Genomic DNA, 26,556 nt, shown 5'->3' with positions numbered 1-26,556 from the left:
AAGTGATGGAAAAACTGAAGAAGCAATGTTTTATATACATTGCTTTATATATGCATTTGTCAATAAAGCATCTTTGGGAATTATTTTTCATAATAATTACTTGTTCCTTTGACCAACTGAGTGCAATGTGTTTACTACATGAAAATTATACAGTGCTGCTTCTAATCCTACATTTAAGCCATAGAAACACTGAGGATAACATGTTTACATGTGCTAGTACCATAATTATTTATTACATAATAAGACTAATTCCTTGCCTTCCCAAAATTCTAACACATAATTAGCAAAAACTTGATGAAATAATATTCATGAGATCCAGTAATCTTTTTTGTTGTTTCATATTCTAATCATTAACCAATCATGGTTAATTCTTGCTTATTTGATTTTAGCCAAAAGGCCAACCTTTTTTAAAGTATATGTATATGGAATCCTTCCCTGCATTTAAAAATTGTACTATAGAGAAAGTTCAGTAATGGCACATATATGTGTGTTCATCTTTATATTATACGTACACATAATTTCTTAAATTCTCAACTTTGTTTTATGTAATAGCACGAAATTGCAGCATTGCATATAGATTTGCAATCTGTACACACATATACATTGTCCAGCTCCAGTGTTCAGCCATTCTGCTTACTCATTATGGCTCCATTTTTTTTCTGGTGCATTCATAGTGAAAGTTTTTGCTAATGGCTTGGTTGTTTTGTGCTTAATATCTAAAATAACAAACAAAACTATGTCAATCTCTTTTTTTTTTTTAAGTGAAGGCAAATCTCATAGTTGCTTAGAACAATTTCATAGTTTCACTGAATTAGAACCAAAAACAAATTTGAAATTCAATAAATGACAACAGTTATGGGTTTCACAAAACAGAACAATTAGGAAACAATGAGCCACTTCATTTTGATGTACTCAGTATATGTTTTCAGGAACTTTTTGTTTGGTTCTAAGTGCCATTGCCCAAAAATAACACCTTGAAATCGCTGGGCTTATTTCACATCCAACAATGCACTTTGATATTCTGGAAATGGTTGAAACTATGTTGTTGAATATGGTTGATTGGATTAGCCACTAGTAGCCTAGCTGTAAGGAGTATCTAGGAATATTTTGGTATGCCTTCATTTTCCCTATTCGATTTGATGTTTAAAACTTACAGACTGTTTTAAAAATCAACCTATTTTTGTTTTTATAGGGATACCAGAGACCAAGCCACTACATTGCAACCCAGGGTAAGAGTTTCTGGAAATATGTGCAGAACTGTAAAATTCGTATTAAATGTTGTTAAGTTAGGCATGATTTTCCAAAGGGCTCCTTTGGATGTCTATATCACCAATACAGATAAAAAAGAGAAAAGTTTAATCTCTATTTTTGTGAATTTGGTGTGAGAGAGTTTTGTTTGTTAATCATATTTATATCCTGCTACAATCAAAAATCACTGTCAAAAGATAGCATAAGTAGGCTTTATTTAATTTCTGCAAAGCTTGGATTATAAATTAATTAGCATGCCTATTTTATTTAGTTAACTTTCCACCAAAAGTGGGTGAAGAATTGCAGGGGGGAAGGATGCTACTGAATTTCAATGGTGGGATCTTGGAAAGAGGCTCCATGCCCAACAGAAAAGGAGCCTTGAGGGTTGCTCTCTGATGCTGTCCAGTATCCTTTATTTATTTATTATTTATTTATTTATTAAATTTATATACCGCCCTATCTCCCTTACGGGACTCAGGGCGGTGAACAGGCGATACTAAAAACCACAATAATAAATAAATAGTTTCTGTTCTAAAACCAAATTAAATAACAGGCCTGTTCTAAAAACACCCCATATAAAAACCCCCACTAAAACATAATCAGACTACGCCAGGCCGGCCGCACGGAATAGATGGGCCTTCAGGGCTCGGCGAAAAAGGCGCAGGTCCGCAACTGTACGTAGGTCGGGGGTAGGTCATTCCAGAGGGCAGGAGCTGCCACAGAGAAGGCTCTCCCCCTGGGGGTCGCCAGCCGGCATTGTCTGGCCGACGGCACTCTAAGGAGGCCCTCTCTGTGAGAGCGGACTGGTCGAAGGGAGGTGTTTGGTAGGAGGCGGTCTTGCAAATACCTAGGTCCATTGCNATGGAGCGCTTTAAAAGTTGTTACTAACACCTTGAAGCGCACCCGGAAGGCCACCAGCAGCCAGGGCAGCTCGCGCAGGAGAGGTGTTACATGGGAGCATCTAGAGGCCCCCAAAATCCCCCACGCAGCCGCATTCTGAACTAGCTGGAGCCTCCGGGTGCACCTCAAGGGGAGCCCCATGTAGAGAGCATTGCAATAGTCCAGGCGGGAAACAACGAGGGCTTGAGTGACTGTGCATAGGGCATCCCGATCCAGAAAGGGGCGCAACTGGCGTATCAGGCGAGCCTGATGAAAAGCCCCCCTGGCCACGGCCATGCTGGCCTACCATGCCCCTTGGCAAATAGAGGACATGTGAACACTAGCTTTCTCCTGGTTGTGGCAGGAGCAGCAGCAACCAGGATATAAAGGCATGATGACTGGTATCAATAATCCTATATAGACTGGGCCTGTAAGAAAGGAATATAAACAAAAGCTAATGAAAACAAGCCTTACGATACATGAGTACCAACCTTCAAAATGGAGGGGCCGACACAGATCAAATCCTCATAGTTTCCCAATGTGGAAATAAGACAAAATGTTTGTTGGCTTATAATAAGACGATTAAGTCAAATAATAAATATTGTGATAATCTTTAGGGGTGTGCAATGCTTAAAATTCTTCAAAGTATACAAAGATTTTCTGTGTCCTTTTCCAGTATTATAAGTTCTCATGTGAAAATATGAAGCTGATTTAAAGCTGATTGGTGCATTACACAGCCTGAACAATATGATTTCCCAAATGTTAATGAGCCCATTCTCAAATTCCATTAATTGTCAGATATTGGCATTTTCTTGCACTAAAGCAGCTACAGTAGCTTAATCTTTATTTTGTTTTTTAAAAAACTAATAACCTGGTTTCTGTGAGATACTTCAATACTAATTATTAATGTGCAGCAGTTTTTGAAAGATTACTCAAATCATTCATACCTGCCTTGAATACCTGATATTTATTTTAGAGATGGTAGCTTTACAGGTTTTTTTTTAATTTATTTATAATCATTTTCTTTGCCAGGGCCGGTGCATGAGACAGTCTATGATTTCTGGAGAATGATATGGCAAGAACAATCAGCCTGCATTGTTATGGTTACAAATTTAGTTGAAGTGGGTCGGGTAAGTATCTCCTCACAAATACCAAACCTCATGAAATTTTGCTAACATTGCAAAGAAAAACAGAAGCAAAACCAGGAAGAACAAATGCCTACCTTTAAGTGATCAATATAGAGCCAGAATTCAATACCTCTGTTTGCATGTCTGTAATCTGTTAAGTATATCTGGGTTGATGGGAAAAAAATCAAACATTGTGACTGCAAGTGCATGTGAGCATTTAAGATTTTTATTTATCTGGAAAAAGAATTTCCATATTTCTGTTCATACTGTTGTGTACTGTTCTGTGTGTACTGTTCACCCACATAGATTTTGTATCTGCACACAGATGGCTGGGAAGCACAGAGGTGAAAAAGGACAAGAAATCACAATCTTGTCTTCCTCTGGTGTGCAAAACAGAAATAGGCTGAACAGTCTCAACGTAAAAGTAGTCCTTGATTTAACAACCGCAGTTGGGATCAGAATTCCCTTTGCTAAGCAAGGCGGTTGTTAAGTGAAACACGTGCAATTTTATGACCTTTTCTGCTACAGTTGTTAAGCAAATCACTGCAGTTATTGAGTGAGTTGTGCAGTCGTTAAGTGAGTCCGGCTTCTCCCATTGACTTTGCTTGTCGGAAGCTGGCTGGGAAGGTTGCAAATGGCAATCATGTGAGTCCAGGAATCTGCAGCCATCATAAATACATGAAATTTTGTTCATGTGACTGTGGGGATGTTGTGACGGTTGTAACTGCGAGGACTGATTGTAAGTCACTTTTTTTTCAGTGCCACAGTAGCACTGAACTGTCACTAACTGAATGGCTGTAAATCAAGAGCTACCTGTGGCACTAATGCGTTATCCACCTTCTAGAAGCAAATAGAGAATTAAGTGAAAAACATTTGATGTAATCAGCTTTTCTGTTTTCAAATGCCTCTGCTTTTATTGTACTTTTCTTAAAAGCACCGAACTTTTTTTTTTTATCCTCCATTTAATCCATTCATGTGAGACTGCAGAAAAAAGTCAAAGAATTCTTTAGGTGGTATATTTTCCTTTATATTTAAAAGTAAAAGCAAAATAATGGAGTGTAAGTAAAAATGAATGGGTGATCTTTAATGATGTGAAAGCAGGGTCATGATATATAAAATAAGAAATATATGATTATTATAAAAATAAGCATTTTAAAAGGCTTATTCCGCCCTAATTTTTTTCCACCATTTTCACCCGTATTTCCATTTATGAAGTACGATCTACCACTAAATAAAAAGAATTATGTGATGTGCATGATTCAGTGATTCATCCATTTCTTTGTTTGAGAAATATTTCTATCATGTTGATTGTAGGTTAAGTGCTACAAGTATTGGCCTGATGACACGGAAGTTTATGGGGACTTCAAAGTTGCTTGTGTGGAAGTGGAACCACTTGCAGAATATGTTGTCAGGACATTCACCCTTGAAAGGGTAAATATTTACGGATTAGAGCTTCAAATTATTTAATTGAAAACTGCTGTAAATTTAATACTTTACGATAACATGTAAGATTTATGTAACATATTCAAACCATTCTTTAATCTGCCCACCACTATAGTACTTACAACACTGGAGCTGTAACCCACTCATTCTGCTATGCCTAAGCTTTTTAAATTGTTTTCCATCCAATTTAATTTCTCTCTTTTTTTTTTATACGCAGCATCTCATATGTCTGTTAACGTTATTATCATACTAATATTTTGGTCATATTTTATGCCTTGTTATTTCACAAAAAAACAAAACACTTTGAAGAATTTTGCCATCAGTTCAAACATGTATCTGAGAATAATGTCTGGCATACTCAACTTGCTAAATAAACACAAACAACATGCCATAGTTTAGCAATCCTATCTGTCTATCTTATCTATTATACATACATACGAAACTCTTTGTAACATCTTACCCCCACTCCTGGGTGAAATCTGCTCCCATCCTCCTGACCTTCTGTTATGGTCTGAAAACCTGGCTTTGCCAGTTGGTTTGGGACCCCAATAGGGGAGTACCACACTGGAGTTGGTTGATGGATTAATAGCAGATCACATCTCACTCCCTGCACACCTTGTTCCTTCCCTCTCCATCTTTTTACCATAACTTATAATTGTATTGCTATATGTATATTTGTCTTGTTTTACTGGTTTTAACTTTTAAGCCACCCAGAGTCACCTTATGATGAGATGGGTGGCAAATCAATTTAATAAATAATAATAATACATACACACACACACACACACACACGCAGAGAGAGAGAGAGAGAGAGAGAGAGAGAGAGAGAGAGAGAGAGAGAGAGAGAGAGAGAGAGATCTTTTGCCAATTGGGACTGCAATAGATGTATGTAAAAAAAAAGCTCAGGACCATATTGGTTGGAAACATGTGGAAAAGGCCTTCATCCTGCAGTGGCTAGACCAGGGGTAGTCAACCTTGGCTCTTTTATGACTCGTGGACTTCAACTCCCAGAATTCCTGAGCCAGCTTAGCTGGCTCAGGAATTCTGGGAGTTGAAGTCCACGAGTCATAAAAGAGCCAAGGTTGACTACCCCTGGGCTAGACAATGGCTAAAATGATGATGATGATATACTTACTTACATACACTTAGAAATATTCATAAAGAATTTTAATATCATCTTCCTTGAACGATAATTTGCTTGGTGACCAATCTTTTCCTCAGGTATTCCACTGGTTAATTATCCACACTTACTTAGTCTCCTTTATATGCTATATGGTTGGTTCCTTATAATTTTAGTACAAAAAAAAGGGTTGCATTATAGTCAGATGAATTTTGTTCCTACTTTATAGTCTTGTAGTCTTATTTATAGAATTAAGGCCCTTTATATACGCCTCATTCAGACTTAAAAGGAAACAAGAAGAATTTGGTAACTTCCATTCCTAAACCACAAGCTCTTTGTTCTTTGAAATTGGGGAGTTCCAGATGTTGATGTCCTCCAGCTATGTTAGGACTGAGATAAGATTATTTCTCGCCCTTGCTCCTTGTGGAAGTCTGGTTTAAACTCTGCTCGCATGTAAAGGAATGCTTTAATTCTGATCTTGTCACCAGTGGTTTCCTTCACAGATGTTTCTGGTTTCTTTATAACAGTAAAAGAGGAGTACACAAGCTTTTTGCGAGCACACTCAAATAGCAAGGAATAGCAAGAATCATAGCAAGTCTTATGATACATGGAACTAGACCATTATATTTTTGATTCCGGTTTCCAATCCTCAGTATGTTTCTCTCCATTTAAGATATCTTACTCACATGTATACATATCATTGTTATACTTTACTTAAATATAAGGGTATATCTAAACTTTAAATCGTTTCAGTTATCATTCTGTTTCTATGGGATCATAAGAGCTACTTTCATATTAATGTCACTACGTTTCTAATACAGACCAATCATTGGAGCACTATTTTAGTTTAATATGAGAGACTTCCAGGCTATTTCTTTAAAGACTGAACTTTTCTTTCTAGAAAAGAAAGAACTTTGCATATATTGTTGCAATTTCATAGTAATATACAATTGGCCTGGTGTACTGTGCAGTATGTAGATAAGCAATGATTAAGGTGCGATTAGTAATGAATGTTATATTCACATTTTTATTGAGGTTTTTTGGAAGGAAACTGATTAAAATCAACTAAAGTTTGCATGTTTAGTTCTGTATAAATTTTAACCAATTTAAAGCAAAAATTATCTTTTTTTATTGAGGTTTTTTTGGAAGAAAACTGATTAAAATCAACTAAAAGCTTGCATTTTTAGTCCTGTATAAATTTTAACCAATTTAAAGTAAAAATGATCTTTTAGAAAATTAACCAAAAACTAACTAAACATAACTCATGAGAAAAAAAGAAAAATACTCTTTTTATTATTTTCCATTTTGACAGAGAGGATACAATGAAATCCGTGAAGTTAAACAGTTCCATTTTACTGGCTGGCCTGATCATGGAGTACCTTACAATGCAACAGGCCTACTTTCATTTATACGCCGTGTAAAACAATCTAACCCCCCAAGTGCTGGGCCTATTGTTGTGCATTGCAGGTGTGTAGAAAAGAGGTAGATGCATTTTCTATCATTCTCAATGTGTGCATGATCTGTCAAGTTTTGTGACCTTTTGTGGTGTGATGTGGAGTGGATTGATCAGATGGCTTGGGTTATTACTTCCAACTGATTCTTTTGACAGATAACTCCATGATCCAACTTTCAAGAATCTCTAATTCAGTTTCTGTGTTCTAAAGCTATCTGGCCTGTTTTAAATGCTCCTATGGCATAAGGTTGATTTAGATCAGTGTCCCAACTTAGGAAGTCTCCATATATAGTAAATTACATTATTATGAACTTGAGGTTGGCAATAATCACTTGTTTATATAAACCACATAAAATAGTCTATATAAATTACAGTTTCGCTTCTTATAATAAGTAGTAGAATAGTTCAAAAGAAGGAATATCTAACTTATTAGTGATTCTAAACTGGCAGCTAATTATGTAGAAGAAATTAAGCATATTCCCTCATCACTACTTTTTATCCTACATTGAAAGACCTACAACTTGCTTCTGAGAAGTAGTAACATATTCCTCCTCAGGTGATAATAAACACTAATATTTTTTATTATTTCCTTCACTTATTTAACCTTATTGCAAGACCTTCACATGCCTGGATTTTTTTGAAAAACATAGAAATTAACAAACCATTTTTGCCAGTCTGATCTTATATACTAGGGTAACTTATTTAGTAGGTGTTTTCATTGTAATAAGATAATCTTCATATTTTGGTTAGCAAGCTAGTTAAGTATGAACCTGGATATAAGTGTTAAGTGTTAACCTGGCTTAAAACCATGTTCAAAGAATGCTCCTCATTAACCTAGAAGGAAGTATCAAATGAGATGCTACACGCTTCCATTCTGGACATGTATATATTGACATTTTCTATAACAACATGGAGGCGGAGAGGATGCTTATCAAAATTTGATGGGATAGGTCAGTAGTGGTGAACCTATGGCACGGGTGCCAGAGGCGACACTCAGAGCCCTCTCTGTGGGCACGCGCGCTGTCGTCCCAGTCAGCTGGGGTTTATAAAACCTTTTTGCTTCAGGCCTCTGCCACCGTGTGCAAAAAAAAAAGGTTCAATCAATCAGTCAATTTCAACTTCTCGCGAGGAAAAAAAGATCTTGCAAAGTTGGAATTGAGTGATTGAACTTTTTAGTCCCACCCAGTTACCACCACAGCCACGCCCACTCAATGGGCCACACCCATCGGGCACCCGACGATGCATAAGTGGGTTTTGGGTTGCAGTTTGGGCACTCGGTCTCTAAAAGGTTCTCCATCACTGGGATAGGTAAAGAAAAATTTAAAAATATCTTAAAATTTTAAAGAAATTGATTGGAAACAACAGAATCAACATTAGTTAGGTAATCAAACTCTTATTTAGGAAAAACAAATCAAATAGACACCTAGACTGAGAAGGAGGATTCAGATGAAAAAATAATGGTTCAGAATGGGGCAATAAGGACAATCTGGGGACTGTCAGCATTTTCTTGATTAACAAGGTAAAACCCTGTGGAAATTTATTTCCCAGAACATCATGTCTGAGAGTAGGTTGTCTATAGCAAAAACATGAAGCCATTATGAAATAACTCCCGGGACTGCTGAATATCAAATGCAAGTTTTGTTTATATCAACCTGTTTTCAGATTTCTTTTGCCTAGAAGCAAAAGTGTTTTGAGTAGGAGATAACATTTCCATCTGTTTCTTGTTTCACTAATGGCCTGATCTGATATCAAATTGCTTATTTTTCACTGAATGAAAACCAACATTCACAGGATCTAGAACAGTGATGGCAAACCTTTTAGAGATCGAGTGCCCAAACTGCAACCCAAAACCCACTTATGCATCGTCGGGTGCCGGTGGGTGTGGCCCATTGGGCAGGCGTGGCTGTGGTGGTAACAGCAGACTGGGTGGGACTAAAAAGTTCAATCACTCAATTCCAACTTTGCAAGATCTTTTTTTTCCCGCGAGAAGTTGAAATTGACTGATTGATTGAATCTTTTTTTTGTACATGGTGGCAGAGGCCTAAAGGGAAAAGATTTTATAAAACCCAGCTGAAGGCCTAGGACTGGGGCGATGGCATGCGTGCCCACAGAGAGGGCTCTGAGTGCCACCTCTGGCACCCGTGCCATAGGTTCGCCACCACTGATCTAGAAATTAAGTCCTATCAAGAGAGAATATCTGGAAAAGTTTTGCTTTGAAGAGGAAAAACTAAGAGAACTATCCCAGATCCCTTCAAATACCTAAAATGATGTTGCAGAGAACATTAATACTGTGCTTTATTTTTTGTTCTAAATAGGAAGTCATGGAATATAGTAACCAATGTTAGAAAAACATTCCTACTGGTCAGGACAGACCATTTCCCCAGAAGGATATTTTGCTTCCTTATACTGGCAGTGTTGAAGCAGGATATCTTAATTTGGATTAGGATATGGAACCAGGAATTAGATAGTGAGCTAAATGGTACCTTTCAACTGTATGATTTATGAATTCAGCTAAAGATATGCCACAATTTTACATGGGAGTGGCTGTTGGAAAACAAAACTGTGATCAGAGGCAATCTTTTTCGAAAGGCTAGAACTTTAAAGAGGGTTTTTTAAAAATTAGAAATGGTCCCATAATGAAATGCATGCTATAAATACATGAACAAACGAAGCAAAACAAAAACCAGCCTTTTTAATTACTACTCTCAGAATCAACTTAGTGACTATTTTATGAATAAGTTATCCTTGTGGAAAAAATTTCTGCTGGAAATGTTTGTGACAGTTTAACAGAGAAACGAGAACAGTGCAGGAAAACTGTATAAGTAATATTAATATGTGTCACTTAAACAATTCTAAGATGAAGATGGTTTTTTTTTCTGCTTTGCAAAGTGATTACAATGTTCAATAATAACACGGAAAGCGTCTATCCAATTATGTTGTTACTTTAGCTAAAAACAATTCCACTTTCACAAAGTAAAATACTGGATTTTTAAAATATAAAATCAGATGTTAGATTTCTGATTTATTGGGGATGCTTGTCATTTTTTAATGTATATATGTGTGTGTGTGTGTGTTTTCTGATTTGTTCTAGTGCTGGAGCTGGGCGAACTGGATGCTATATTGTAATTGACATCATGTTAGACATGGCAGAAAGAGAAGGTGTTGTAGACATCTACAACTGTGTCAAAGCCTTACGTTCACGCCGCATCAATATGGTACAGACAGAGGTATTGTGCTGTTATGAATTAGTGGTCCAATTCTCATGTGCATTTTAGTCATTTGCTTTAAAAAAATATTCTGGATCTGGCAGCTTACTAAGCCAAATGTGCAACTGGTTCAAGACCAGCTAAATAAGGAATGTGAAGAGAGAGAGAGAGCAAGACAGACCCATTTTGTGGAGGTAGGAAAGGAGATAAAACCGACATTCATTTATACCCTTTCCAACCGTCCCATCCTCTTCATATATTCCAAAGTTTCTTTCCTTAAAACATTATATCAAGAGTCATCTCTGTGTTGTATATATGCCCAGAAATTGTGAGGAGAGAAATAGTTGTTGCATATCAAATTGTAGTTACTTTTTACCAGTTTTTATAGTACTTTTCCTTCTCCATATGTTTCTCAGTTTTTTGGGCAATAGGTTATACTGTATGTCTTATGCTAACACTGCAAAACAGTAATTATTTCTAGATGCAATATAATGTGGGTAAGAGGTTATCTTGGCACCAGTCCGAATGATGTTGAAAATATTGTAAAAGCAAACTCAGCACTGAACTGAACTGAAAGTTACATCTAACACAAACAAAGTTACATCTAACACAAACAAAATAAACTGCTAGCAATACAAACACAATTTCATTTTACATTTTTTTTCTTTTATTAGGAAATATCTTTGGCACTTTATCCTTATTGCATGTACAATGCATATGGTTTTTATACAAAATAGTACAGCCAGTTAGAAAATATTTTTCAAAAATAAAAAAAAATGTGCAAAATAATGAGATAGGGAGGGCAGCTCCATTACAAGGCAAGATTATAGCAATTGGAGCTCTACAGCATAGAACAAAGGAACCTATAAAAGGGAGATAAAATTGCACATGATTTGGATAGTGTGGTTGTTATTCTTTCACTGTTAAAACTCAAAGTCATCCATTGAAACTATACACAGAAAGATTCAGGACTGAGAGAAAGAAATAGTTTTTCACACTAGACATCCATAAATTATATACTGTGATTTATAACAGTGGTTGTGAAAATAGCAGCCAATTTGGATGGTACTCAAAGGCAACTGGGCAGATTCATGGAAAATCAGGTTATCAATAGCCATTAATATTGATGCCTGATCATTACCTTCTAGATCATAGGCAGTACATCATAAATATTGGTTGCTAAGAAGCAACATTGGAAGGATGTTCTAGCCCAGGGGTCTTCAAACTTGGCCCTTTTATGATTTGTGGACTTCAACTCCCAGAATGGACTTCAACTCCCAGAATTTGTGGACTTCAACTCCCAGCGTGCCTGGCTGAGGAATTCTGGGAGTTGAAGTCCACAAGTCATAAAAGGGCCACATTTGAAGACCCCTGTTCTAGCCCAAGATGTTCCTGTTGGCCACTTTATGTGCAGAATACTGGACTGGGCAGGTCTAGGACCTGATCCAGTGGGACTTTTCTGATATTGTTAACCAAAATCTCTGTGATCCTATCCTATAGACCAGCGGTAGGCAACCTTGGCTCTTTTATCACTCATGGATGTCAACTCCCAGAATTTCTGAGCCAGCCATGCTGGCTCAGGAATTCTGGGAGTTGAAGTCCACGAGTCATAAAAGAGCCAAGGTTGCCTACCCCTGCTATAGATCTTAAAATTAAAATAGAAAAAGCACTGGAATTATTATACATTGACACCTAAACATATCAAGCTAATTGTATGATATAACTCAGGAGGGAAGAGCAAACATGAGGAATATATCACAATATCAGATGTCTTTTAATCAGGACATGTCAGGAATAGACTTTTTCAGCCCTTTGGGAAGCTCCTTGACCAATTCTTTCTTGTGCTTGCCTTGCACTCTCATTTTTCTCCACATTTTTTAGATGTGGGGAAAAGAACACAGTTTCTTTCTAGTCAACGGAATGTCAACAAAAAGGGACACTTTCCATGTCTTGCATCATCAGGACTTGCCTGGAAGCAACTTCAGCATTTGTTGAGTGTGCAAATTCTAGAAAAAATCTTAATTGGGGAATTTTGTTTCTGAATTTTTCTATTTCTAACACTCTCTGCCATTCCGGATCATGACATGACATTTTCATTTGTAAAATAAAAAAATATACAGGTAATCCTCGACTTACAATTACAATGGAGGTCCAAAATTTATGCTGCAAAGCAAGACAGTTGTTGACTTCACTTGTTGGAAGCTGGCTGGGAAGGTTATAAATGGTAATTGTGTAATCACAGGACAATGCAACTGTCATAAATACATGCCAGTTGCCAAGCATTTGAATGCTGCAAAGGTCTAAGTGTAAAAAACGGTCATAAGTCACATTTTTCAGTTCCGTTGTAATTTCGAACAGTCACTAAACAAATGGTTGTGAGGACTACCTGTACTTTCAAGCATACAACTTTATACAAACATAGCATACCTCCAAAAGGGTTGGCAATATGCTATATTTTCATAGATGCGAGCAAAAACCTAATCATTCTCCAACATTATTTCTTTACCGTTGCCATTAAGTATTGTTGGGATTAAAATTTGCCATTCTTTAAAATGTATACTGATGGAATGAATATTACTTTAAAAATATACAGTACTGTATCTCAGCTTGTGTAAATGAGATGAACATTTTAAGCTTTCTTGAATAAGTGTGTTAATGGGAAAGTATCCAAAGGAGAGATTTTATTCCTTTAAAAACCATTTCTGGACTCAGTAATTAAAATCCTGTGAAATGTTAGGGGGAAAAAACACACATCCTGACCAATAAAATCAGTTCAACAGAGTTAGCTGGAGAAGTGGTGAAGGACTTTCTTTTGTTAGAATTGCTGCTTTCAATTGCCGCTACACACCAGCCAGGTGCTGAGGATTCTGTAATTTGTATTCCTATGCCAAGGAAGAGGTTGGATTCAGTGACCTAAATGATCTGTCCAACTGTAGGATTCCCAAACTTCTTCTGTTCTTTCTCTGGCAGGAACAGTATATCTTTATTCATGATGCCATCCTGGAAGCCTGCTTATGCGGAGAAACTGCCATCCCAGTTTGTGAATTTAAAGCTGCATATTTTGACATGATTCGAATAGACTCTCAGACAAACTCTTCACATCTTAAAGATGAATTCCAGGTACATTCATTGGCTGATGTCATTTTAAAAACACAATTTCTTTGCTTCCTAAAATACGGAATGTGTTGTACCTCCTGTGTCAGATTCATAATGTATTGTCCTTTTCTTTCATGGTGTTCTTTCATGTCTGGATATGGGGAATATCACTGTGTGATTGTATTCATTGTAGGCTGTCAGTTCATTTGTACGTGGATGATTTTTGGCCTACCAGGAGCAATTAGATAAGTGTAAAATACAGGGCATGAATTTTACAGGATGCTTTCCAATCCCATATATGCAGATTCTCCTTCCGTACTCCTGCATAAACAGAAGTAAATGTGCTTTTTCTTTCTTTGTGGCTTTCAATGTTGTCACCTTGCCTGTATCCCTTATGCCCAAATCTCTTTGAGTTAGGTACACAATGTCAAAATAAATATTTCTTTTGCCTTGTAGACCCTGAATTCTGTGACTCCTCGGCTACAAGCCGAAGACTGCAGCATAGCATGCTTGCCAAGAAATCATGACAAAAACCGCTTTATGGATATGCTGCCACCTGACAGATGTCTGCCTTTCTTAATTACTATTGACGGTGAGAGCAGCAATTACATCAATGCTGCCCTTATGGATGTAAGTGACTATTTTACTTGACTAGATGAGAAATACGCAACAGAATTATTGGTACTTGGAAAAAAAATTAATTCACACTTATTCCGATGTGCTGCAATATTTTTTTTTAATCAAGAACCTAAAAATACTGATTTTTCTGACTTTATGAATATTATAAATTTTCTGTAGTTTTTTGGAGTTGAAAATCGCTGAAGGGAAACGTTAGAAGACCCTAAAATATATTTATAAATATATATATTTTAATGCAGCCAGTAAGTAACTTTGTATTTGGAGGAAACAACCACTTGCCACCTGCCAAAAGGACTCGTGGTTATATACACCTAAAACCCCAAACGGTTATTTACCACAGTATAATTCATTAATATTTATACAGATATTACTAAAATTTAAAACAACAACAATAACAAGGCATCCCAAATGATCCTAGCCTTGAAAGGCCCTTCTGAACAACCGTTGTCCTTTCCTTTCAGAAGAAGTTAGAAAAATCCAAAAAAAAAACCAACCCAGAAAGAAGAGCTCTTTCATCTTGCTGCTTGCAGACCCCTTCTGAGCTTTTCAAAAAATCAGAAGCAAGAAAAAGTGGAAGCTCAGATTTCTTTAACTTTTCTGGGCAGTACAGCACGGAAAACTGGGCCCATAATGGCTTCTAGAGAGAAAGGATAAGTCAGGCATGTCTCATTCTTTTGTACCATTTGCCTCTGGGCAATGTAGCATCAGCGATTGATCCTAGGAAGAACATCCTATTATCTTTTCACATTTCCTTCCAAGAGGTATGATAGGGGAAGTTAGGCCAAATGATTTAAACCTTTACACCAACCAGTAGGTAGGAAAAGTATCAGGCAGCAGTTCTCTCTAAGAAGCTACTGCATTGTGATTTTTTAAAACTTTCTTTTACTCCTCTTACTTCCTTCTCCTAAATAATTAAATCTAATTCTGCTTCTGCATAAAAAGATAGAATGCAGGAGGCAATAGGAGTACATGTCACGTTCATTGTTTCTCATATACATCAACCATCCCCATAATGCAGTGCTCAGTTAGCTCAAAGGGACTAACCCATTAATCCATCTCTTGACACCCAGCATAATTCTAAAAAAAAAAAAAAAAAGCTGGTAGCTAGCTGTTCATGGCCAAGGTTCACTGCCTTAAGATCTATCATGAGGATAAGTAAATCTATCATGCTTTTTTTTCCTCCAAGACAAGTAAACTAAAGTGAAAACAAAAACTTTAGAAGTTCTTCAGCTCTGGCCATGATTTAACTTTTTTATTTCGTGAATCCATCCTATCCTCCTCAGAATGAAAGGAATGGATATTTTGTCATTTGTTTTGTTTATTATTCTGGAGAATGGCGTAGTGGTTGTGTAAGATTTATATATTTATTGGATGAGGGAGAAATTGCTGCCTGCATTTCTATTTTATTTGTATTTATCTATTTTTAAATACAGAGCTACAGACAACCTGCTGCATTCATTGTCACGCAGCATCCTCTGCCGAACACTGTGAAAGATTTCTGGAGATTAGTCTACGATTATGGCTGTACCTCTCTCGTGATGTTAAATGAAGTTGATTTAGCACAAGTAAGATCTTGATGCTGAACGAGTTTGTGCAATTCTCCTTAAAAGGACTGATCTTTTCTTTCAGTAGAAAATTTTGCTCGTATTTGGTTTGAAATGGTATTATGTTCTGTATGCAGTACATTGCATAGACATCTGAACTACAGATGGTTTCCACATAGATATAGGTATACTGTACATATAGACACACAGATATACATAACATACATAGACTCGTGCCTTCCTTATAAATATTTACTTTTCTTCCTAGCATTTTCCTGCAGGTGCAGAGTCTGCTTTTCTTTTTATCAACTCCACTGGTTGTGACAGGAATTGACCAACCAATTTGTCACCTGAACCTGACATTATGGGCTGAGGGAGAGTGACTGGCCCAAAGTCATTCTGCCTCAGTCAGCTTTCATGCCTTAGGCAAAAGTAGAACTCACGATCTCTTAATTTCTAGTCTGGTGCCTTAACCACTGGACAAAAGTGTCTCTCACATTTTGATATCTATAGATGTAGATATATGAATAAATATGAAAGGAACATTTCTGAGGCATTTCTGAAAATGCTTGGATACCTACAGCAATTTGGAAGTAACATCTTTTACATATATGGACATACTTTTAGAACCTCAATCCACTAACATGCTTTTAAAATATAATCATAATGTAACTAACTAGTCAGTAGAAACGTGTATTGAATTCAAAATTGGTTTTTATTGGGGATAGTGTTTGTATCGTTTTAATATGCTGTAAGCTGCCCTGAGTCCTGTTGGGAGAAGGGCGGCATATAAGTTTAATAAAATAAAATAAATAAAAATAAACTTCAGACAGAGTCAGGAGAGCATCAAATCTAGACCATGATCTGTACATGATCCTTTCTGAGGTTTTCAGTATTATTTCAAATTAATAAGCAAATAGAAAGCATGTACACAGATATTGATATATATTCTCCATGAGCCTTTGAAGTAAGAAAAACTATTATATTTAGGAGTGGTAAGAAAGAAGAGTACACTGAAATTTAGATTTAACAGCCCATGAGGGGAAGGGCATCCATTACTCTTGAGTCACAACTGCTTCATTAAAACTACTTTGGATATAACAAACTAGTCTGCTATTTCAGGGAGATGTCTCAACAGAAATCTGATCCCCACTATCCACAATCTGCTAAATGGACATTTGTTAAATTAAGGTTTTACTTTTCTAATGTTTACTCACATTAAAGGATTTTCTAAGACTTCAGTCATAAATTTTCATGAGGCAATGCTGAAGAGAGGGCTGTAAAGCAGAGGTCCCCAACCTTTTGGGCACCAGGGACCAGTTCCGTTGAGAGGTTTTTCTGCGGACCTGAGGATGCATGGTTTTGTATGCTGCCTGCATCTTGTGGATCTGGCTTTGCTTGTTTGTGCGGCCGGGTTCCTGGCATGCCACGCCCCGGTACTGGTCCATGGGCCAGGGTTGGGGACCCCTGCTGTAAAGCACTGTGAAACAATATATAAGTCTAAGTGCTATTGTTATTGCTAAACTCTTTAAAATTTATCCACATTCTACACCCTGCAGCTATTCTTGTGACATTTATAGATTTCTTGCCTAGGGATATATAAATAGTATTAGTATTGAGCATTTAAAATAAATAAATGGAAGTAGGGAGAAAAGGAGGAAAGGAAAGAAGGAAGTAGAGAGATGCCCACATCTCAGTACTCCCTTATACAAAAAGCTTTACTATTATTTTTTTCAATGTTTCAAGTTTCTAAACTAGGGCCATCCCCTTTGTGTATCATTTTCAAAACAGTGCCCCACCCCCAAAAGCTTTAGGCCAGGCTTGTCAAACTGCCGGCCCCAGGGCCGGATGCGTCACACCGAAACCACGCCTATCCGATTGCCGGCAATGGGGAAAAAGTCACGGTACATCGTGCAACATCACGTGACATCGCAAGTTTGACATGCCTGCTTTAGGCAATACCTGTTTCCTATTTTAGAAGATCCAGATATTGTTCTTGCACAAAGATCCATTAATGAATTAATCTGAAATACAGCAAGGTAACAAATAAAAAGCAAAAAGGTATGATTTTTTAATCTTAGCCAACTGAGCTAAGATTCACTATTTGGGTCTCCAATTCAACTGGAAAATCTCCATATTAGTACAATATAAATTGGGCTGCTTGTCAAGCTATCAGATTGGACCAGATATATTATTATCAAGGCACACCCCTGCTGGCTAATAGATATTCTGTACTGTAAAATAAAACATTTAATGTAAAAGAGACTGCTAAGAAGAAGATGAGGTTTCATATATTGAACCTGTTGTCCTCCTTCCAGATGTGAGCCAGTTTAATTAAGCATGAGAACTGTGAGTTCCATCAGCAGTTGCAATTAATAGAAGAGTTGGGTAATTAAAACTGCTTTACCATGCAAAAGTAGAACAATGTGATTTTCCCCCCTATCTTCTGTTGCTGTATTTGCATAAGGATTAAGCTATCGTGATTCTGGTATCTTAATTAAAAGACACTGTAATTTATGGTGATTTAGCACAATGTCTAAAGTTGCTTAAGTTTATACATACATTTACTTAATGTCGCACAGGGTTGCCCACAATATTGGCCAGAAGAAGGAATGCTGAGATATGGTCCTATACAGGTTGAGTGCATGTCCTGCTCCATGGAGTGTGACGTAATCAACAGAATTTTCAGGATATGCAATTTAACAAGGGTAAGGCATGTTTACTGAGCTATTGTGATATAAAAATAAATAAAAAATAAAAAATATTCCATATTTAGCAAAATATTTCTACAAAAATTAAAGGGCTTATTGTATGGTAGGGTTTCTCAACTTTGGTAACTTTAAAACATATGGCCCTCAACTCCTACAATTCACGTTCTTTCAGCTACATCATCCTTGCTGGACCTGTTAGCAGCCATTTCAAGAAAATTATCCTTTCCCTGGCTTGTTCCATAATCACAAAGGCTCTGGAACTTATTCATTTTGAGTTCAGGAGGCATTGTAAGCAGCACAATCTCCTTAATTCAAGTGGGGTATTTTCCTTAGGCTGGAGGTCTAATTTGACCCTAGAAAAAGTCATGGCTCCAACAGTATAATAGGCGTACCCATGTCAGATCCAAATACCACACACCTGGAAGTGAAAATATTGTGTTTTATTTAATTCTAGCAGCTGTCCCTTTCTCTGGAAATCCCCTCATCTGTTCCCAGAAACGTTCTCACACTTTTCTCAGAAAGTACAGGAGTTTGCAGTAAAAAAATCCTGTAATGATTAGAATTGCAGAGGATCAGATTACTTTTGCATTAAAAAGCTACAACATTTTACTATCTGCCAGCCCTAATCTGTCTCACGGGGTTTTTGAAAAGATGAAAAACTTTGAATACCTTGCTTTGCATCTAAAGCAGCACCTAAAATTAATGTGTGGCATTGGTAATTGAGCTACATTTTCTCTAATAAAAATGGGTATTCCCACCACCACCACCACAATAAAGCCCTTTGGACCAGGACTGTTTATAGAAATTTGCCTAAATAATTTGCAAATTTTTATCTTGGGTTCATTATGTGAGATGGCTGGCTATACAAATGTGATAAATAAACAATATTTTGACAAATATTTTTCCCCTGTGGCACTAGTGCAAGCTGAGTTATGAGTTAACCTACATTGCGAACCAACTCTTCTCCATCTTCATACTTTTGTAACTATGCAGAGTAAAAAAAAAATTTGTAACCATGCTCTCTGCTATCCTGCCTGATGAACTAGAAAACTAGTCTGCCATTAACGTTTAATTGGCCTTAATATAGCATTCATTCTTTCGTAACTTCATGGTATTGTCTGCAGTAGGTATGAAATTGTGTTTTTTTTTTCCATTAGCCTCAGGAAGGTTACCTGATGGTCCAGCAATTCCAGTATCTGAGTTGGGCACCTCATAGGGATGTGCCAGGTTCCAAGAGGTCATTCTTAAACTTAATTCTTCAAGTGGAAAAGTGGCAAGAAGAATGTGAAGAAGGGGAAGGGAGAACCATAATTCATTGTCTGTAAGTGTAATTTAATATTTTATTCCTATTTATTATCCTCATACTGTTGAATGGAATTTCATGTAGGTGAATGTTCTAGGTATGTCTCATTAACAGAACAATAGTGTGTACTCCTATTTCTCTAGTTAAAGAGGAATATTTCTACTTCCCAAGAACAGTTTGTGCCATCCTCATTTTATGATAGCATATCTTATTTGATGATACTGGACACTTGAACAGGGTTATCTAGATTAATAAATGTAATGGGAAAATGAGGTATATTTCAGGCCACATTGTATACCTGCCACCTCAAGCATTTAGAACTACTTTCCAAGCAAAATCTTTCCTACAATCTTTATATTGAACATTGACCAAATTTAAGTTCCTCTCTCTAATAGTGTCCCATTCCAGATGATTTTGTTAGGGCTAAGAATATATAGATTTTAGAGACTGAAATCATCAATATGTAAGTAATTTTCTTCTCTCTCTCTTCCTCTCCTTCTCCCTCCTTCTTCCTCTCCCTCTCTCTTCCCCCCCCCTTACTCATTTTCAACATGTTGCTGTTCAGTTATGACCTAAATAGAGTCACACTTTATTAGGCTGAAGAAACAGAAACTGAGCCCAAATAAAACAAGGGTATTGTTAGGTAACAGGTTATCAAGGAAAAAAAGAAGGATGTTATAAAACCATAATAGGAGATAACAAAAAGCTAATTACATGTCTTTCAAAAAGACATGAAGGAGTAGTGATGGGACATTTTAATTATTTCAACATCTGTTGGAAGATAAACTCTTGCAAACATGGTCCTTTCAAGAAAATAATTGATCTGTCTCTCTGACAATCCTTCAGTGGGTTTAACAAGGCATGAGCGATCAGCTCTGCTTGACTTAATCTTAATCAACAGGGAAAACAAAAGTGGTGGGACAATTGAGGAAAAACAACATGTACAGATGAAATTCTTTACATTCAGGAATACTGAAGCTTAATGCAATCAAACACATACGTTAGACCCCAATATGATGAATCTCAATAACCGCAAAGCAATTGTTACTAGAAATTCACGGTGACAGAAACTGAAGCCAAAGATGAACCCCACAAAAGATATACTTAAAGCACCATTACAAACAATTGGGGTGGGGCAGAGATGGAAAAGAAGATGTCAGAAGAAGCCAGAAAAGTTGAGTGAAAATCTAAAAATGGAAAGTGGAGATAACGGAAGTGGACAGAAGGTCAGGTCACTAAGGAAAACACATAATAATAACCTATATGTGTAGAACTAATGACAGGAAAGCTAAAATTCAGAATGAGCAGAGATTGATGAAGGATAAGGCTAAGAATTACAAATAGGACATGCTTAAGTATCTTGGAAACATGCTAACCAATAACAAGAACAGGCAGAGTTGCTCATTTCCAAACTGATTCAGCCTTCTTTATAAAGGAACTATTTTTTGTTAACCATTCTTTTCATATTCAGGAACGGCGGTGGACGAAGCGGGATGTTTTGTGCCATAGGCATTGTAGTGGAAATGGTTAAAAGGCAAAACGTCATTGATGTTTTCCACGCAGTAAAAACTTTACGGAACAGTAAGCCTAACATGGTAGAAACACCGGTAAGTTATGTTCTATGATAATCAAATAAACAAAAGCATGAAAATCATGTAAGTCATCTAAATAAAATCATTTTTCCAAGACTCCAGAAATATAGAATACGATCAATTAATTATCAACATATCAAAATAATTAGAATACATCTAGAACAGGGCTTTTCAACCAGTGGTACAGGTACCACCTGTGGTACATTGGCACCTGGCAGGTGGTACACGACCATCCTAGAAAAGTAGCGGGGGAGGGGAATGAGCTGAACCGGTGGCAGCACAGCACAAGCCTGAGCGAGAGATAGCTGGAGCTGCAGGGCTGTCAGGGCTCAGCGGAAGCGCCAGGATCAGTGCCGCTTTCCAGCTGGAGCTGGAAATGATCAGCTGGAATGTTGCAGCCTCTCCAGGGTCTTGTGATTTACATTCAGATGCTTGGCAACTGATTCATATTTATGACGGTCACAGTGTCCCAGGGTCATGTGAAGTGACCAAAACCTGCTGCAACTGCCCAGCAGATGGTCGGAATAAAAACCAAACACCCCCTACCCCACCTTCGCTGTCAATCCCCAACAGAAATGTTCACAACAATGAAAACCTCGGACAGGAGGAAGAGCGCCCCCGGGTGGGCAGACAGGTGTCTTGCTCGGCTGTGGCTTGGGGGGCACTTTTTCAGTGCCATTGTAACTTTGAACAGTCATTAAGCGAACTGTTGTAAGTCAAGGACTACCTGTACTTTATCACTTTTTTCCCTTTTTTTTTTTGGTCATCAAGTTTTTGACATCTTGCTAGGCGACTGGTGGTACTCGGATATTGCCATATCCTAAAAGTGGTATAATGGGTGAAAAGGTTGAAAAGCCCTGATCTAGAATGTATTAATACTGAATTATAGCTCTATACATATTCCCATGCACCAAATGCATGCTAAAGTTCAAAGTCTTTAGTCACCACTGAAAGATCTAGGTCTTTGATAAATCTGAAAGAATGTGGTTTTACAGTAATCACCGGAAACATCTTTCTCTCTCTTTAACTTCCTGTCCCAATTTGACTCATGAGACACAGTTTCAGGCAGTTTTGGGTTGCTGTCATCTCAATGCTAACTAAGAGGAATCATTGGAGAATTGTAGCTTATAAAGTAGTGGATGACTTTTTGGGGAGAAGGCATCAAATTGTTTCTTTTTAACAACATACACAGTTATAAATGGTTTAAACAAGAAATCAACCTGAAATGCTAATTTTGGTCAAGAAAATTTCAGATATTTCTGTGGAATTAAAATAGTTTGCTATCCAGGCAACCTACCATTTACCTATCTCTGCCCAAAAAAAAAGTTACATAGAGAATTTCCAGTTTTATGAAAGGCATCATCCAAAATTCTTTTAAAACTTTAAATGATTCAATGTACTGTGTCATGGAAATGAGAGTGAGTGAGAGAGATGATGCTTATACAAAAAAGAAGAAAAACCTAGATATATTATGGTGATTTAGTCAAAGTAAATATTACAAAAGATAAGAAAATGGTTAATTACCAAAAAAGAGAGAAAAAGATCCATGTAATGTTCATAGGTTAAATATAGACTTGCACATTTTTAAACTGCAGACACTTAAAATGTAGAAATTAAGCTTTTCTGCAGTGCATCAGAATAAAGTAAGATGTGCTTATTGCCAGTATTAATTTGAAACCTATGATTCTGTAGCCTTTGACTGTTAAAGGCAATTTTTTTTTTAATTCTTTGAACTCAATTCCATAACCATAATCGGTCCACATCGCTCAGCCTCTCAAATTTTGAAAACGATCCTAAGCAAAAGCAATAGAGTCCCATATCAACTCTAGTACTTCTGATGTGGAAATTTTTAAAACAACCGACGTACTTCCTGCAAACAGAAAAGGCATAATTAGTATATTTGCCTAGTATGTATTTGTTTTCCTAAAATATTAAGAGCATATAAATGGGAAAGAGTAAAGAATGGGAAGCAGGAAAGAAAATCAATGGGAATGAGGATGAAAAGGCAGAAAGAAAGGAGAACTAGTGTCGGGTTTCGGGCAAGAGAGGGGACATTATGGCCCTTGAACTCCTACTGTTCTTGGCCAATTATGGCAAGAGTTGTAGTCTACGATCATTTGTGGAATAATAGATGAAAAATAACTTTTTTCCCCCTTTGGCTACCACCACTATAATTATTTGTAAATCCATTTTGTATTTCATTTGCAGAATATTCACACTAGTAGATTTATGCACTGGTTTTGTTTTGTTCTCCTAGACTGGAGGAGGGCAGTTCCACAGATCTGTGTTTTATGTCTTCCCCACTTATAATTTAAAAGCACTTCGGAACACATACTTTATAATCAGTGTTGTTTATTTTAGTATTTCTAGCTTGCTATGATTTCTAACAGCTTTGATTATACGTAAAAGCACAAAAGCAATGGTGCTATTCTATTGCAGTCTGTGCAGCTGCCAAAGTGGGGGTATTTTCAAGGTCATGCTTTTTATGTGGGCAAAATGCTTGATTGCATCCCCAAAAGCTGTTAAGCTGGGAGAAGGAACCAGCCAAGGAAAGTAGCCAAACATACTCACCTGATCTCCACTCACCATGTTAATCAGAGAACTAGAACAAAAAATATTTTAAAAACCTTTTCCCACATCCTGTTAAGTGCTGTATGATGGTATTTTCTACACCTGGGAGGAAGGGTGGGTAACTTTAAAAAAAAATCAGATAAAGAGTTGACATTTCTTTTCATCGCTCAGAATATTGTTCCTTCCAGATCATGGGCCTTGGTATTATAAACTATATATGTTGACTTATTCAAATTCCTATCTTTTTTTTATTGGGGGAGGGCTTATATTAGATTTGCTAGACTTACTTTTATGTTTCATTCAGTTTGGTGTAATACCAGCTATAGTATTAAAAAAAAGAGGTTTGTCAGCTGATAAATGAATGTTAATATTTTTTTATTATTATTATTCTTTTGAAATAGCAGAATTATTCTTTGGTTGACAAATAACTAGCAATGGGCATCATAGTGAGATATGAAGCCATTGATAGCAAGGAATTCCAATCATTTTTTTAACAAAAATCATGGACAAAAATAAAAAACATGATGAGTTAAGAACAAAATATGCAATTAAGTCTATGGAACAATAGTGTTTCTTTCATTTTCCTTCCTCCACAAATGCAATATAACTTGTGTTTTTTTTGCTCTCTTAGGAACAATATCGTTTCTGCTATGATGTCGCACTGGAGTACCTTGAATCATCTTAATACGAAAGGATAAATACAATCAAGTGAACCAAATAATATGAAATTTAATAAACTGTGTTTTGGCATCCTCTATTGAACCTATGAAGAAATGTTTTAGTGAAGGGGAAACTTAATTTTTAAATGCAAAAGTATTTTTCTTAATAAATGGTGTATATGGACTGTTGTTCTGTCCCTGTACACAATCTGAATATAGTGCCACAAAAATGAATTAAGAGTCAAGGCAGAGCACATCTGCTATTCAAAGTAAAACTTTCCAGTGTTTGCATATTCTGCAGTCTCTCGGCTACATTAGTCCTGTCATCTGTTGCATGTATCTATTCTAGTGAATGTTTTATTTCAGACTTGTTCTTAATTTCATACTGTTAAAAGTTTTTAAAAATACTGTATACAGATAGATAATCTGTAGGTTTTATGTGCTGCAAGACTATATATAGAGAGAGAGAGATACAGCCACACATACCGCAAACATTTAAAAAATGGCATATTTTGTTTTACTGTGCAATGACAGCCTGATAAAAGTTCTTTATAAAGAAATTCAAAACATAAACCAAAGACTCAAGTGTAAATATGTTTATATAGGAAAGAAAGCACATTGTATTTATTGTTTACTGACATTCCTTTTATGATGGTTGGACAGAACCATTTTTTCTTAGAAACATTGTTGCTGAAATCAAGTGTAAATGATTTTTGTAGATTATTTTTTGTATGTATTGTGTAAGTAGAAGGAGAGAGAATGAAAAGATCTTTTATGGATAAACCAGAAAACATTGATATACTTTTTTGGTTGGTGTGTGTACACGCTTATGAATGAAATTCATGTAAGCAAGAAAAAGAAACCAAACGTAAAACTTCTTTCCCAGACTATATAGGTTTTTTTTTTCAGTTTATAGTAATAAGAAATCAAATAGAAACTGCACATATATATATATATATATATCTTTGAGAGTTTCGTTAATTTTTTTAAGGAGTAAGTGGGTTAATAATGAATGCTTGACACACAGAGCAAGTACAAAAATAAATAAAAATGCAAATTAATAACATTTATTTTAATGTTTACAGTTGAGGCACAAGTTCTAGGCCACTACACCATGCATTGTTCCTTTCTGTAATACTGGAGGAATCTTCTGATCCTCAGTTGTGACTTCCCGGCTGAGCGAAGAAATCAGCTTTGGTCAAAGGCTTCAAAGAAGCTCCAGTTTTTCTCCCAGTGGTAGTCTAGATTTGTGGAAATGGTAGCTTTGTGTTCTGACAAAGCCAAAATGGATTGAATCAATTCAAGAGTTAGGTGATAGCTTTGGTATGTTTTTTACTTTGCTCTTCATATGCACATTCATAAGCCTGGACATATTTTCATAATGAAAAAACATTTACTGTGTCCTGTTGATTTTTTTTATCAAGAGTAAATGATAAAGTGCTGATAAATATTCATGTAAAATAAGAGTGAATTAAAGAGGTTTTATAAAATATTGAGTTCATATGTCCTATTTTGATTACACTTATTCCTTTATTAAAAGAAACACACATATCACAGTTCATCTCACGCTAATAAAAAAAATGGTGGAAACTAGTCCAAGGTCCACTTTTTATACACTGATACAAAAGTCTCCCAACAACTAAACATGAAAGAATATATAGTGTGTTATTAAATATAAAGGTTTCAAGTGGAAGTTTTTCATGAAACAGAGTTACAGTACTATTTTGCCATATCTGTTTAATGATCTTTGAAGTTACTAGTGACTTTGGAGCTGGGCATCTGGAGGATGGCCCTACCATAGGGAGAAATTGGCTTGGTATAAAAGACCCTGAAACCCCTGAGGTAATGGAATGCCTCAATTGGGCCTGTCCTGCTCCTACCAGAGCCAGTTCAGGACATGTTACCTTGCACCAGGCTTGGGTCACTCCCAATTCTCTGGTATGGCAAGAGAGATGACAATCAGGA

General features: G+C 36.6%; 1 protein-coding gene across 1 annotated transcript in view; it reads left to right on the top strand.

Annotated features, from left to right (window-relative positions):
• Positions 1 to 26,144, top strand: part of PTPRK (protein tyrosine phosphatase receptor type K) — a 74,868-nt gene extending 48,724 nt beyond the window's left edge. Inside the window, exons 8-19 of the mRNA XM_029284189.1 lie at positions 1,193 to 1,229; positions 3,160 to 3,257; positions 4,569 to 4,685; positions 7,130 to 7,284; positions 10,362 to 10,497; positions 13,447 to 13,596; positions 14,029 to 14,202; positions 15,645 to 15,776; positions 18,338 to 18,463; positions 19,624 to 19,787; positions 21,241 to 21,376; positions 24,564 to 26,144. Of these exons, the coding sequence (XP_029140022.1) occupies positions 1,193 to 1,229; positions 3,160 to 3,257; positions 4,569 to 4,685; positions 7,130 to 7,284; positions 10,362 to 10,497; positions 13,447 to 13,596; positions 14,029 to 14,202; positions 15,645 to 15,776; positions 18,338 to 18,463; positions 19,624 to 19,787; positions 21,241 to 21,376; positions 24,564 to 24,617 (1,479 nt within the window). The 3' untranslated portion in view covers positions 24,618 to 26,144. The remainder of the gene's footprint in view (positions 1 to 1,192; positions 1,230 to 3,159; positions 3,258 to 4,568; positions 4,686 to 7,129; positions 7,285 to 10,361; positions 10,498 to 13,446; positions 13,597 to 14,028; positions 14,203 to 15,644; positions 15,777 to 18,337; positions 18,464 to 19,623; positions 19,788 to 21,240; positions 21,377 to 24,563) is intronic.
• Positions 26,145 to 26,556: the final 412 nt, after the last annotated feature.

Source organism: Protobothrops mucrosquamatus, unplaced genomic scaffold (assembly GCF_001527695.2).
Source record: "Protobothrops mucrosquamatus isolate PMUCROS unplaced genomic scaffold, P.Mucros_1.0 scaffold416, whole genome shotgun sequence".
NCBI classification, from domain to species: Eukaryota; Metazoa; Chordata; class Lepidosauria; order Squamata; family Viperidae; genus Protobothrops; species Protobothrops mucrosquamatus.
The sequence above is the reverse complement of the archived record's forward strand: the minus strand, read 5'-3'. Positions and strand labels throughout refer to the sequence as shown.